We start from the raw sequence: 13,954 nt of genomic DNA, 5'->3' as shown, positions 1-13,954 counted from the left end.
CTCCTTCTAAATACGGCATGTGAGTTGAACAGTAGACAGATCTCGTATTAATGTCTGCTAGTAAGTGTCCGGATACTTTTGATCAGATTGCACATCAATAAAATGGGAGAAAGTTCTTGAATCAGTCTTGTTAAACACTCTCTCTGAGTGTTACGCCCGTGGTCATTCAGCAAGAGCTGGCATGTCCTCGATCGCGAAAGGTCTCAGTGGGTTACACGATGACCCACTGTATACCTATAGTAGCCCTGAGTCTGGGAAGAGGTTGGAGGGTATTGCTTATGTTATTTCGGGTGGGGCTGCCTCTGGCTGCCATTTGCTGAGACGAAGTCTTACTCAGAAGCGAGGAGGCAACCGTTGAGGTATCAACACAGAAGTACTCTGGAGCAAGTGAAGGGGTGAAGATAACGAGCGACTCCCGCTAAAACAGGGAGTACTGCAGTGCGATGGGAACACACCGTACAGACTACAGAAGGTATATTTTTTATGAACAATGCATTGATCTCCTATTGTTATATTAGTAGTAGTGGCACAGAAAGGGATTATTACTTTGGGTAACGAGCGTGGTGTCAGTGCCATCGGAAGCAAGTGATGATAGGCAATGAGGTACTCTTCGGTGCCCTAGGAATGTGGGGGGGGGGGGGGGGCGGGGGAGGAGGTGCAGCACTACACATTGTGGTGTTTGTTTAAATAAAGATGTAATTATTTGTATACTATGCCGACCACCGTAGCAGTCTGCGCCCCTGAAATGTGCAACAGTGGTATGAACGCTCAGCGGCAGCAGAGGCTATGACGAGCTTGAAGTGTGGGCTATCTGCTAGGCACAGGTGATGTGTATGGCAGTCACACAGACGAAGGCTTCTCCAGCCAAGTGCGAGCATCACAAGTGCGAGGTATTCACGATGTATGAACTTTTCTCTGTACAAGTGTTGCCGCCATTATTTTTACAATTCCAGTGTAATCGTATAGTGTTAAGAGACCTGACAGTGACGTCACACACTAATAGTGCTAGGGGATAAGTTCGTTTAAGTGAAACGGTAGGCCTTGTGCATATTTGTTGTTAAATAAAAATCGTATAATGCTGAAGAATCGTGTAATTTGTCAAATTACTGCATAGTGGTGATTGCTTGTTCCATATTTTTATGTGTGTTTTCTTGGAGAAAGTGTGTTTATGGCACACTGGGAAAAAGGATAAAATAGCAGAAAAACCGTAAATAGCTGTAGTGTGGTTACAAAGGGGATGTAGCAGGTGACTACACTGAAGTGAAAAAAGTCATGGGTTATCTGCTAATATCGTGTCGGACCTCCTTTTGCCCAGCGTAGTTCAGCAACTTGATATGGCACTCAACAAGGCGTTGGAAGTCCCCTGCAGAAATATTGAGCCACGCTGCCCCTATAGCCGTCCACAGTTGCGAAAGAGTTGCCGGTGCAGAATTTTGTGCACGACTGACCTCTCGATTATGTCCCATAAATGTTCAACGGGATTCATGCTGGACAATCTGGATAACCAAACCATTAGCTCGAATTGTCTACAACGTGTTTCAAGCCGATTGCGAACAACTGTTACCCAGTAACAGAGAGTATTGTCATCCATAAAAATTTCATCGTTGTTTGGGAACATGACGTACGTGAATGTCTGAAAATGGTCTAAAAGCACCCAAACATTCAGACGACCCAGTCCATTCCATGTAACCATTCATTAGAGAGCCACCACCAGCTTCCATACTGCCTTATTGACAACTTGGATTCATGGCTTCGTGGGGTCTGCACCACACACGAACCCTACCATCAGCTCCTACCAACTGAAATCGGGGCTCATCTGACCAGGTCACGGTTTTCTAATCGTCTAGGGTTCAGCCAATATGGTCATAAGCCCAGGAGAGGCGCTGCAGGTGATGTCGTGCTGTTAGCAAGGGAACTCGTGTGGGTCATCTGCTGCCATAGCTATATAACGCCTAATTTCGCCACACTGTCCTAGCGGATACTAGGGTTATTAGGAAAGTAAGGAACGATCGGTCGCGAAATGGAAAATACAGTGAAAATCTGACGAAGCTTTGCACAGATGGTTTGGGCACTGTGTCTAGTACACCTGTCGATCGCATCATGTTGCTCTTTTCAGTTTTGAGCTCACAGTGAGAACGTAAAGATGGCTAGAAATTAGCGTCTCCCGCCAAGTATGAGGGCCTGGCGAAAGATTTCGCCTGAAGCTATGCAAGTCACACAACATAACTGTCATGCGTTTCGTTCTACACGATAATTCTCGGCCGCATCTGCAGGGGCAATGAAGATGCTACAGTAGCGTTTTCGATCGGAAGCGTCTGATTACTCACAATACAGCCCGTAATTGGCTACCCCTGAGGTTCATCTCTGCTCAAATGAACCGCTGGTTATGAAGACAATATTTTGACACAGACAACGAGCTGCATTCCAGAGTTGAAAATTGTCGAAAAGCACTGGCGGCTGTCTTCTATAACGATGGAATTGAAAAGTTGGTGCAACGCAATGACAGATGTCTAAGTCTGAGAGGCGATTGTGTAGAGAAGTAAGTGGAAGGTGTAGCTAACCGTTGCAAATAAAACAGTTTTGATTTTCACTGTGGTTTCCATTTCGCGACCTATCGTTCCTTACTTCCCGAATAGCCCTCGTACATCCGTCATATTCCACATTGATTTCTGTGGTTATTTCACGCACTATTGCTTGTATTTTAGCATTGACAACGCATAAGTGACTGATAACCACGTAGTCTAGTCCCTTTAATCCACAAACCAACCAACCTCTACGCAAAACGCCGCTGTTCACGGTGGTTAAATGAAGGCCGCCGGTCACTGCGTAGTTCGTGTTGAGAGGTAATGCCTGAAATTTGGTATTCTCGGCACACTCTTGACACTGTGGATTTCGGAATATTGAATTACCTAACGATTTCAGAAACGGAATGTCCTATGCGTCTAGTTTCAACTACTATTCCGCATTCAAGGTCTGTTAATTGCCGTCGTGTGGCCATAATCACGTCGGAATCTCTTCCACATGAATCACCTGCGTACAAAAGACAGGTCCGCCAAAGCACTGCACTTTTATACCTAGTTTACGCGATACTACTGTTATTTGTACATGTGCATATCGTTACACCATGACATTCGTCACCTCAGTGTATTTGTTGCTAAATAATGCATTCTTAGCCTTCACAGTCCAATAAACACGTGTGTATTCTTGAAAAATCGGTAAAATTATCGTAAAGGCCATATTTAGATGTGTCTTCTTGAAAAATTGGTAAAATAATTCCGAAATAGTAAGGAGCGTCTTATGTTGCAGAAATTAGCATTGGGCACGATACTCTGCCAGAAAAATGCGAAAACTGAGCCCTGAAACGGTAAATCTCAGGGGTGCCACACTCTGCTGGGAATACACCAAGGAAAAAAAAAAGGCGCACCACGATAGAGTTATGCAAATTGATCACAAATTGGTATTCATATACGTATCGGCGGAAAATGCAAAACTGTAAGCTTTGGCGGCTGATGAATGAATGTGTGATGCTGCAAGCACAGTTTCACCACGCAGCTGGGAAGAACAGTAAACATGGGACTTGTCCATACCAGGGCATAAAATCTTCACGAATTTCAGCCCGTACACTCAGCTGGACAGTAACTGAGCCTTGCAGACAGGGGCGTAAACAATATACACAGATGTCATTATCTGAGAGAGGACGAGTAGTTTGGCTCAAAGAAGCCAGCTGGAGTAATCGTTGAATCATCCGACATTTGAATAGGAGCGATGCCACTATTTGATGACGTTGGCAGTAATGGATGAACTATGGCTGAACACAGTGTCAAGAAGGAACCTGTCGATGTAGAGAGACAACAAACAGGAGGGCCAAGCAATCATCATAGAGGCGCTCAGAGCCACAGATTCATCATTATCACCAGTCCGACGTGCAAATGGTGCTTCAGTGACCACAAGGACCATTAATCGGCGACTGAGCTCACAGCGAGCCTTGCACCAACTACCATTGACCTCTGTGCACCAACAAGACGGTTTGCAGTGGTGTTGGGGCACATTCGGCCTGGGATCTCATTGACTGGAGTAGAATTGTCTTCATTGTTGATTCCCATTTCGAAATCAGCCCCGATGACCAGGGAAGATGTGTCTGGAGACACCCGGACAACAGTGGGATAACAGTGCGACTGTCGCCCGCCATACAGCCCTACAGCGAGGACTGATAGTCTTGGGTGACACTTCATTTCATAGGAGGACCCCTATGGTTGTCATTCACGGTCTACAGCACACTTACAACACAACTGTACATCGACGATATTCTCCGCCCCGTTCGGTTGCCCTCCATGGCAAGCCATTCCAGACTTACATTTCAGCAAGGTAATGCCAATTCACACATAGCACGCGTTTCTACTGGTTGTCTTCGTGCTTGCCAAACCCTGCTTTGGCCAGCAAGGTCACAGGATATCTCCACAATTGAGAAAGTTTAGAGCATTGTGGGCAGTGTTCTCCAACCAGCTCTAGATTTTGATGTCCTAGCGCGTCAATTGGACAGCATTTAGCACGGTAACCTCCAGAAGGACATCCAACAACTCTGTCGATCAGTGCCAAGTCGAATAACTGCTTGCATAGGGGCCAGAGGTGAACCAACACGTTATTGACTTGCTCAATTTTTGAAGCTGTTTCTTTTTAACCAATCAACCAGTTTTTCTGAAATTGTAGTCATTTGTTTGTCCGTACATGTAAGTCACATCTACTGATTTACATCCCACTCGAATAATTCCTTCCTGGTATGTCGTTTTTTTTGTCTTAGTGTGTATGCGAATATCACCTGATTTTTCTGTTGCTGCTGTTCTCTGACCAAAGTACAAACTACGAATATCCCCTCTCAAGATTTGAGACACCCTAAGGTGACCAATGATGGGAGGAGGACAATAGGAGCACACTATACCACTGGGACAGTGAGGACGCCATGTTTGGGTCATAAATCACCGTCTTTATGATGACATAACTGACACCTGGGTAAATGTGAGTGGAAGTGCACTACTCGGCCGCCATATTGGCTATAAATTATTGTAATTAGAACGATACTTATAGTTCATTAATTGTAATTATAATTACAGTACAGCCCTTTAATTATACCCTAAAGAAATAAGAGCCCAAGTGAACTGTTTGTTTACATGTGCGTCATTAAATTAGGTTGTGGCATCTGGCCGGTTTGTTTATATAAGGAGAACAATAGGGTAGAATACCTATACCTCCACTACTCACGTATCTATATGACACTGTGCCGTCAGAATCTGTCTGGTGTAAACTGCATGCTACAAATATTCATGGCAGAGTATCTGTTTCAGTACATGTACTTTCACCTCTAAAGGACTACATTAGTATCACTGGCATTTATGTTCTACACAACAATGGGAGAATGTCATATGGACAGACACTATTGTTATTCTCTACAAATTCACCCTTGGATGTCACATATTTTTCCTCAACCATATAAGACTTGGTGGAGGTCTTGGTTGTAATTGTCTGCTTTTTGGCTGTTCAGGAAACATTCAACTTCGAAAATCAGCTCGTCATCATTCTGAAAGTGCCTGCTACAGAATGGTTTCTTCATCCAAGGAAAGAGGAAGAAGTCAATCAGTGCCATTTCAGGATAACAAGAGGGTACAAGGGAAAATTTGATACAACAAAGAAGCAGCATGTTTGACTGTGCCCTGTGCATAATGAACTGGGGGCTGTCGGCTTCCCACGAAATGCTGGTTGAGTCTTTGCTCTTTTTGGCGGTCTTTCAGCATCGTGTCCTCCAATACTGTTGCGATTCCCAGTTTTTCACAGAGAGATAGTGGGTCACATTTTTCTTAGTTATTCAGGCTTGTTTGATCACCCTGGAAGAGTCTGCGCCAGCTAACGCTGAGTCACATGATACTGCACTGTTGCTGTACACTCCCATTACATCATCAGAGATTGTTGCACTTTTGTTCCTCTCGACATACATAAAGCGAACTGCTGCACGAAATGTACTGGCTGTGCCATTTTGTCTCTCGAGCGGCGTGCTACAGTACTGTAGGCGAAGGGATTTCAATGTGTACCACGACTGCAGACATGTACCTGCAAATAACGGTTACGCTTGTATTCTGGGAGACCATCCCCACCCAATGCTGGAGGATATACTCCCTGCTGAACGACCTGAATACGAAGACAATAATGCTCCCATTCATATTTCTGAAATTTTGTTCGACACTCGTTTAATGAAGATGAAATGAAATGAGAGTATGGCATCGTTGGTCGGGAGGCCCCATTCGGGTAAGTTCAGCCGCCAAGTGCAAGTCTTCTTTCAGTCGACGCCACATTGGGCGACTTGCGCGCCCGTGATGAGGATGAAATGGTGATGAGGACAACACAACACCCAGGTCCCCAAGCAGAGAAAATCTCCAACCCGGCCGGGAATCGAACCCAGGCCCGCTTGCATGCGATGCGAGCACGTTAACACCCAGCAAACCAGGTGGACGTTTAATGAAGATGATAAGGAATTATAATACCTCGTTTGATATCCTCACTCCAGTGATCGGACTATAACTGAACTTTTGTATGGTATTCCGGAGGGGTAATTGAGGAGTAGCTTTCCTGTAAAAGGACGCTTTCTGAGTTAGTGACCTGGACGAAACTAAAACATATCACTCTGGCTATTGAGAACAACTTGCTTTTGTCAATCCAACGTCGGATGCATGCTGAAGGAGGCCAACAGACGACTAATAAACATTGTGTCTTTCTATTACTTACAGCAACTCCTGCATAATATACTACGATGAACTGAGATGACACCAGAAATATATTACCATCACCAGCAGAAACGAATAACACTATACTGTTCTTAAGCCGAAATTTATAGCAGTAATAAAGAAAACACTGACGTACCTTTAACAATCCCATGTGAGGGAAATTCTCAAACGAGAGCCTCGCGCTTTCGGACTGTTTATAAATTCTTGCTGCCGTCAAAGTGTTGGGACACATCCCATCGCCGACAAATAAAATCACATTTTTTGCCAAGTTTGTGTTCAGTTTCACGTTTAGTGCTATGTTCAGTTCTTCCCGGGCAACTTCATTCCAGTACGTCTGATCTGAAACAAATACAACTCTATGAAAAGAATTAACACAATTTTTTTCAATTACATTTTATGTTGCCGTTTAGAAACTCACTGGTGCATATGCCTGCAGCAACAATAAGTCTGGAAGAACAAACGATCCAGGAATTAAAACGAAATTAACAGCAACCGTATGAAAGGTGTTTCAGAAATACTTTTAGACGTTAGGGGGGATTCCTCAATCCAAAATAGAAAAACTATCAAAATAAACATATGTCCTAAAAGCATTCGTTCTTGAGTTATTAATGAAAATTTACTTTCAACTGGTTTCGATGCAAAACCCAACAACTCAAGTTTGTAAATAGTAAATACAATACTTGACAGTTTGAAACTCACTGTGATAACACCCCTCTTAATAGGCCATAATACTTTGTAATAATTTAACATTTAGGAAAGAAACATTTAAGAGATGCTCATTAAATGAATGTTCACATAGTAGGGGAAGGTTGCCTATATTGGACCGCTTTTATATGTTGTTACCCCAAGCCTTTATTACGTATTTAATTTATACGCTTTCATGATGTGATATTGCATTATGAGTAAATACATTTTTTAAGGTGTATAAGTTGAAATTTAGAAGTATGTAAGTGGTCCAAATTAGGAAACCAATTGCTTAATTTTGACCTTCAGTTGCTTAGTTGGACCAGATTGTAAGTAAAAGGTAAATAAGAACTATAATATCTTAAAGAAGATGTATTTCAACATATTTATTAGACATACGTGATATTTAGGTAGTAAGGCCTAACTAAACAAAACAAATCTTCTTGGAGAATTCATTACCTCAAAGATATTAATACTGGTAAATTAGGGGAAAAGTGCTTCGTTCTCATAAAGCGCTTAAAATTTAAACAAAGAATAAAGTAGGAAATTTGTTACGTAGGAAAATATAAGAAAATTTGACACACTGAAATACAGGGAGACAATTATTGAACTATATGAAATAAAATCGTTATAAATTCTGAACAGTTTGTGTCAGGACGTTCAAAATGGTTCAAATGGCTCTGAGCACTATGGGACTCAACATCTTAGGTCATAAGTCCCCTAGAACTTAGAACTACTTAAACCTAACTAACCTAATGACATCACACACACCCATGCCCGAGGCAGGATTCGAACCTGCGACCGTAGCAGTCCCGCGGTTCCGGACTGCAGCGCCAGAACCGCTAGACCACCGCGGCCGGCCAACAGATGGAATGCGAATGCTGCGTATCTCTTGGGTCGCATGCATGTTGTGTTTTTTTTTTAATATTGTGCTTTTGAGGATTAATTGTCTTCTTACTCTTTTTTATTCCACCTGGGAGCGCTAGCTGACCAAGACTTATGTCGCCCACGCAGTTTCTCTAATGTTAAAACTACGATGATTGGAGGAGCTTGTTTCTTATGGATGGAAAGAGGGGGGTGCAATGGAAGTGCTTGGCGCTTATCTGAAAGCCACTCACATGTTTCCACCAGGGTGTCAGGTATGGCCTTCATTACCGTGGGCGGACTATCTGTCCCTGACAGCATGCTTTCGTAGCAGTATCTTCTCTGCCAGCACACAGGACAGCCGTACCTGGCATAAAGATGATCACATATGCATGGTACGTTTAAAGAAAATGTGTTTCCTTCGTTCGGTCGTGTCAGACGTGGCGGCGGCAGCACTGGCAACATGAGTAGCCTGAGCTACAGGCGTCGCGTTAGACCACCATTTATCCGGCGAATGCAGGGGCAAATCCCTCGTAATCTAGGTGTGCGTGCCGGCCGCGGTGACCGAGCGGTTCTAGGCGCTTCAGTCCGGAACCGCGCAACTGCTACGGTCGCAGGTTCGAATCCTGCCTCGGGCATGGATGTGTGTGATGTTCTTAGGTTAGTTAGGTTTAAGTAGTTCTAAGTTCTAGGGGACTGATGAACTCAGATGTTAAGTCCCATAGTGCTCAGAGCCATTTGAACCTAGGTATGCGTTTGTAGTAGTGTAGTATTTGTTATGGATGCTGTATTTACGGGCGGCTTGGAAATCGATGAACCTCAAAATTTTTACTGTGACATCATAAATTTAGTTTATATTTACCGAGATTTTGCCGTGACGTCTTAATTTGAACCAATAGGGGAACGAGCTCGTTTCACACGTTCTCTCTCTCTCTCTCTCTCTCTTCTCTCTCTCTCACACACACACACATACACACAGTGACGTAGGGATGGTGCGGCAATATCCATTGCACTGCGGTATTGTTTTATCTTTAAGGCCTGTGGAACATTATATTTATCGTTCAAAATGGTTCAAATGGCTCTGAGCACTATGGGACTCAACTGCTGAGGTCATTAGTCCCCTAGAACTTAGAACTAGTTAAACCTAACTAACCTAAGGACATCACAAACATCCATGCCCGAGGCAGGATTCGAACCTGCGACCGTAGTGGTCTTGCGGTTCCAGATTGCAGCGCCTTTAACCGCACGGCCACTTCGGCCGGCATATTTATCGTTAAATGATGTGTTTTGGTAATTTGTTTGGATCGCAACTTGTGGCATCTGTTCAGCCTTTAACGTCTCTGCAACAGCGTACTTGTTGTTTGCAACAAGAGCAAAAATGTTCTTGTACATTCACACATAGTTCGGGGAAAATATTAAAAATATCGTAATATGGTTAAATTGTGGAAAACATGGGAAATACGGAAAATGTAAAAAACGTGGGAAAATGCAGAAAAAGGTAAAGTTGTTGAAAACATAGAAAAATGTGAAAAATGCGAAAAATGACTGCCTGGAAGTGGTCGTTGGTCTCCGCTGGTGCCTCGAATGACGAAATTCGTGTAATTGTAATAATGTTAAATTTAACTTTTTATCAACAAATACCTGAACACTGGTCCTCTCCCTGGATTTCGAATGACGCTACTTGGCGTGATTATAATAATAATAAAATTAATTTATAACGAATACCCACATCCTGATTCTCTCCCTAGAGCTCGAATGGCGAAACTTACATAATTGCAATAAATTTCATATCTTATTAGTTACAACGAATACCAACACCCTGGCCTCAAACAAACGTGATGGTCCTTTCTCTATGATGCTGAGAGCTCAAATGGAGCATTTCACGCAGCTGGTCTAGTAATAAAAAGGGGAATGTGGGAGGGATGCTTTAATCTCATTGGTCCAGAGAGGAGGGGGGGGGGCGGCGTAAGGGAGAGGTGATCCTGAATATAAGACGCGCAACTGTGTAACCTGACACCGGAAGTGACGTCATAACGGTCATGTTTAGCCTGATACAACCCTCAGCGGTGGATTAAACCGTTTATAACCAGTTACAAAGAGTGCTGATGGTCCAGCTGATGAGGTATTTTTATTCTTACCCAGGTAATGTAGTTAAATATTGCGTTTCTTCCAGCTACTGACTGCAGCTGCACCACTCTTACAGGTACCAAAGTATTAATAGTGGCCTGCAAGTAGTCGATTATATCGGAATTGGTACATCTGCGAGAACTGTTGCACAGAGTGCTGATCATCCAGAAGCCGATATATTTTATGCTTATCCATGCTGCATCTAAATACGACGGGAGATATAAAAATTAAAGACAAATTTTTAGGAAAAAGGAAGAAATATGTACGGCTGTCCTCATTGGGATGCCAGGTGTTGTGAAGTATTCAGATGTGTGCCTACAGCCAAGCAAGATTAGCTCTAAGGGCCCACTCCCACGATTCAGTACCGTGCCATACGGTCCACTCATCAACTCTAGTTTTGTGGGGATCAACTTCCTACTCGCTGCCATCATATTCTGCAGCGTTGGTTAAGGCAGCGAATTATTTTTGCTGTCTGCCGAGCCCTAGTAAACATAAAATTAGGAAAATAAAATATATTCCAGAGCACGAGGAACTGAAACAAAATCCCAATTTTGAAAATCGCAGAGTCATAGTATTATGGTTTATAGGAGTAGTCTGTGCAATTTCCATACTTCTTCCTATGAAGTAAACGTAGGCTTTTTCCAAACTTGAAAAATAGACGTAGAATCTTATAACGATCTGCTCAAAACAATTTTTTTTCATTGACTGATCTCGTTGGAGATTTACCAGACACAAACATATCTTAAAGTTTATATAAATATCAAAAGTACACTATTATTCAGTTTCTTAGTATCCACACAACATTCTCATTCCACTTTCCGTGCTCTCGTAATATCTATACCCATTACCATTTTCAATATGATAAACAATAAATACAAAGTAATATACTTTACATTCACCGTTCGAGACCATGAACACAAAATTTGAAACATTCTCTTTAAACTGTGTTTTTGATAGTGCTCATCAGAGAGATATCATTAATTAAACATTTCACTCACATTTTTCGTCGTCTTGGTTATCGTCCTATAGAAATAAATGATTATTTAACAGTTTAGCATTAAATAAACACAAATATAAGAAAGATGCCTTTATTAGCGACTCATTATCGCTCTAGATATTCAGTTACACTACACATGGGATATTTTTTCTCCTTTTGCTCTGTAACATCACCTGGTCATCCACAACAACGCTTTTAACAAGCACCTAGGCCTTGACGGTATTCCTTTTATCACTGAGACATTATCTTTATTTCAACCATGTCTCACTCGTTTACCGAAACTGCCGATCCGTGGCGCTATAATACCATTATGCTTCATCGTTGGCAGCGACATCACACAGTTTCCAACCGTCTTTTTTCCTTACTGACTGGGGCTTTGGCTTTGGTTTTCAACTTAAGACTTATTGTTATCATGACGTCAGATTTCCCGTCATTTCAGGCACCATACATTTTATTATAGTTACATGTAACGAAGAAACATATTTAGACACCACTTACAAACAAGTTTTTACATATCCCATACTGTTTTTATAGTATTAATTATTTTCTTTCTCTGCCCAAATGGCAAACATGTGTTTTTCAATTTCTCAAATAATTAATTAATGATTCTCCTCCATTTAGATATTAAATCATATTCTTCAGTTAGACTATTTCCTAATAAAGCAGAAGCCATTACAAAACAAGCTATCATACTTAGAATATATGTTTACAAACATCTCTTAACAATATTACTATTTACAATTTCTGTTTACACACATCTCATCTAGTGTCGCGTCCCTAACTACGTCGCCTCACCATTTCTTTGCGTGTCGACCTTGCCATCTGGGCGCCACCTTCCGAGAGCCCATTAGCACTTGACTTTCGATCTGTCCGTTCACCTGAAATGCTAAGCCAGACATCGCCTTCAATTCGCTTCCTTATCTACACGGCCATTCAAATCAGGTGGCTTTGTGTATGTTGGCAAACATTTGATAAAACACATTATGCATGATTTTTAACACTAGTTGCCTCTTGCCAATAGCATCTCCCAATTCTTCAATACACATTTAACTCTAAAAAGCTTCCAAAATAGAAGTTTTATTGTCCAAATCTGAGCAATAAGTCTTATATTTTGCAAGCTTTTTTACACTGATACAGAGATTCCACTCCTTCTGACATTGTCAGGTAATTACACATGTAACTCTATTTAATACTCGGTTTTTTAATCATCTTCCATCTATTCACAAAAAATCTGCTTCTTCGGGTACCTGGTATTCATGCTATTCATAGATAAACGGTTCTCTATATACACTACTAGCCATTAAAATTGCAACACCACGAAGATGACGTGCTACAGACGCGAAATTTAACCGACAGGAAGAAGCTTTTCAGAGCATTCACACAAGGTTGGTGCCGGTGGTGACACATACAACGTGCTGACAAGAGGAAAATTTCCAACCGATTTCTCATACACAAACAGCAGTTGACCCGCGTTGCCTGGTGAAACGTTGTTGTGATACCTCGTGTAAGGAGGAGAAATGCGTACCAAGTTTCCGACTTTCGTAAAGGTCGGATTGTAGCCTATCGCGATTGCGATTTATCGTATCGCGACGTTGCTGCTCGCGTGGGTCGAGATCCGATGACTGTTAGCAGAATATGGAATCGGTGGGTTCAGGAGGGTAATACGGAACGCCGTGCTGGATCCCAACGGCCTCGTATCACTAGCAGTCGAGATGACAGGCATCTTATCCGCATGGCTGTAACGGATCGTGCAGCCACGTCTCGATCCCTGAGTCAACAGATGGGGACGTTTGCAAGACAACAACCATCTGCACGAACAGTTCGACGACGTTTGCAGCAGCATGGACTATTAGCTCGTAGACCATGCCTGCGGTTACCCTTGACGCTGCATCACAGACAGGAGCGCCTGCGATGGTGTACTCAACGACGAACCTGGGTGCACGAATGGCAAAACGTCGTTTTTTCGGATGATTCCAGGTTCTGTTTACAGCATCATGTTGGTCGCATCCGTGTTTGGCGACATCGCGGTGAACGCACATTGGAAGCGTGTATTCATCATTGCCATACTTGCGTATCACCTGGCGTGATGGTAGGGGTTGCCATTGGTTACACGTCTCGGTCACCTCTTGTTCGCATTGACGACACTTTGAACAGTGGACGTTACATTACAGATGTGTTACGACCCGTGGCTCTACCCTTCATTCGATCCTGCGAAACCCTACATTTCAGCAGGATAATGCACGACCGCATGTTGCAGGTCCTGTACGGGCCTTTGTGGATACAGAAAATGTTCGACTGCTGCCCTGGCCAGCACATTCTCCAGATCTCTCACCATTTGAAAACGTATGTTCAATGGTGGCCGAGCAACTGGCTCGTCACAATACGCCAGTCACTACTCTTGATGAACTGTGGTATCGTGTTGAAGCTGCATGGGCAGCTGTACCTGTACACGCCATCCAAGCTCTGTTTGACTCAATGCCCAGGCATATCAATTACGGCCAGAATTGGTTGT

At 42.8% G+C, this 13,954-nt stretch overlaps 1 protein-coding gene across 1 annotated transcript in view; it reads right to left on the bottom strand.

The window, feature by feature from the left end:
* Nucleotides 1-13,954, bottom strand: part of LOC124721966 (alkaline phosphatase-like) — a 214,148-nt gene that overhangs the window by 84,634 nt on the left and 115,560 nt on the right. The window contains exon 2 of the mRNA XM_047247133.1: nucleotides 6,907-7,109. Within this exon, the coding sequence (XP_047103089.1) occupies nucleotides 6,907-7,109 (203 nt within the window). The remainder of the gene's footprint in view (nucleotides 1-6,906; nucleotides 7,110-13,954) is intronic.

The sequence above is a fragment of the Schistocerca piceifrons genome, chromosome X (assembly GCF_021461385.2).
Source record: "Schistocerca piceifrons isolate TAMUIC-IGC-003096 chromosome X, iqSchPice1.1, whole genome shotgun sequence".
NCBI lineage: Eukaryota > Metazoa > Arthropoda > Insecta > Orthoptera > Acrididae > Schistocerca > Schistocerca piceifrons.
The sequence above is the reverse complement of the archived record's forward strand: the minus strand, read 5'-3'. Positions and strand labels throughout refer to the sequence as shown.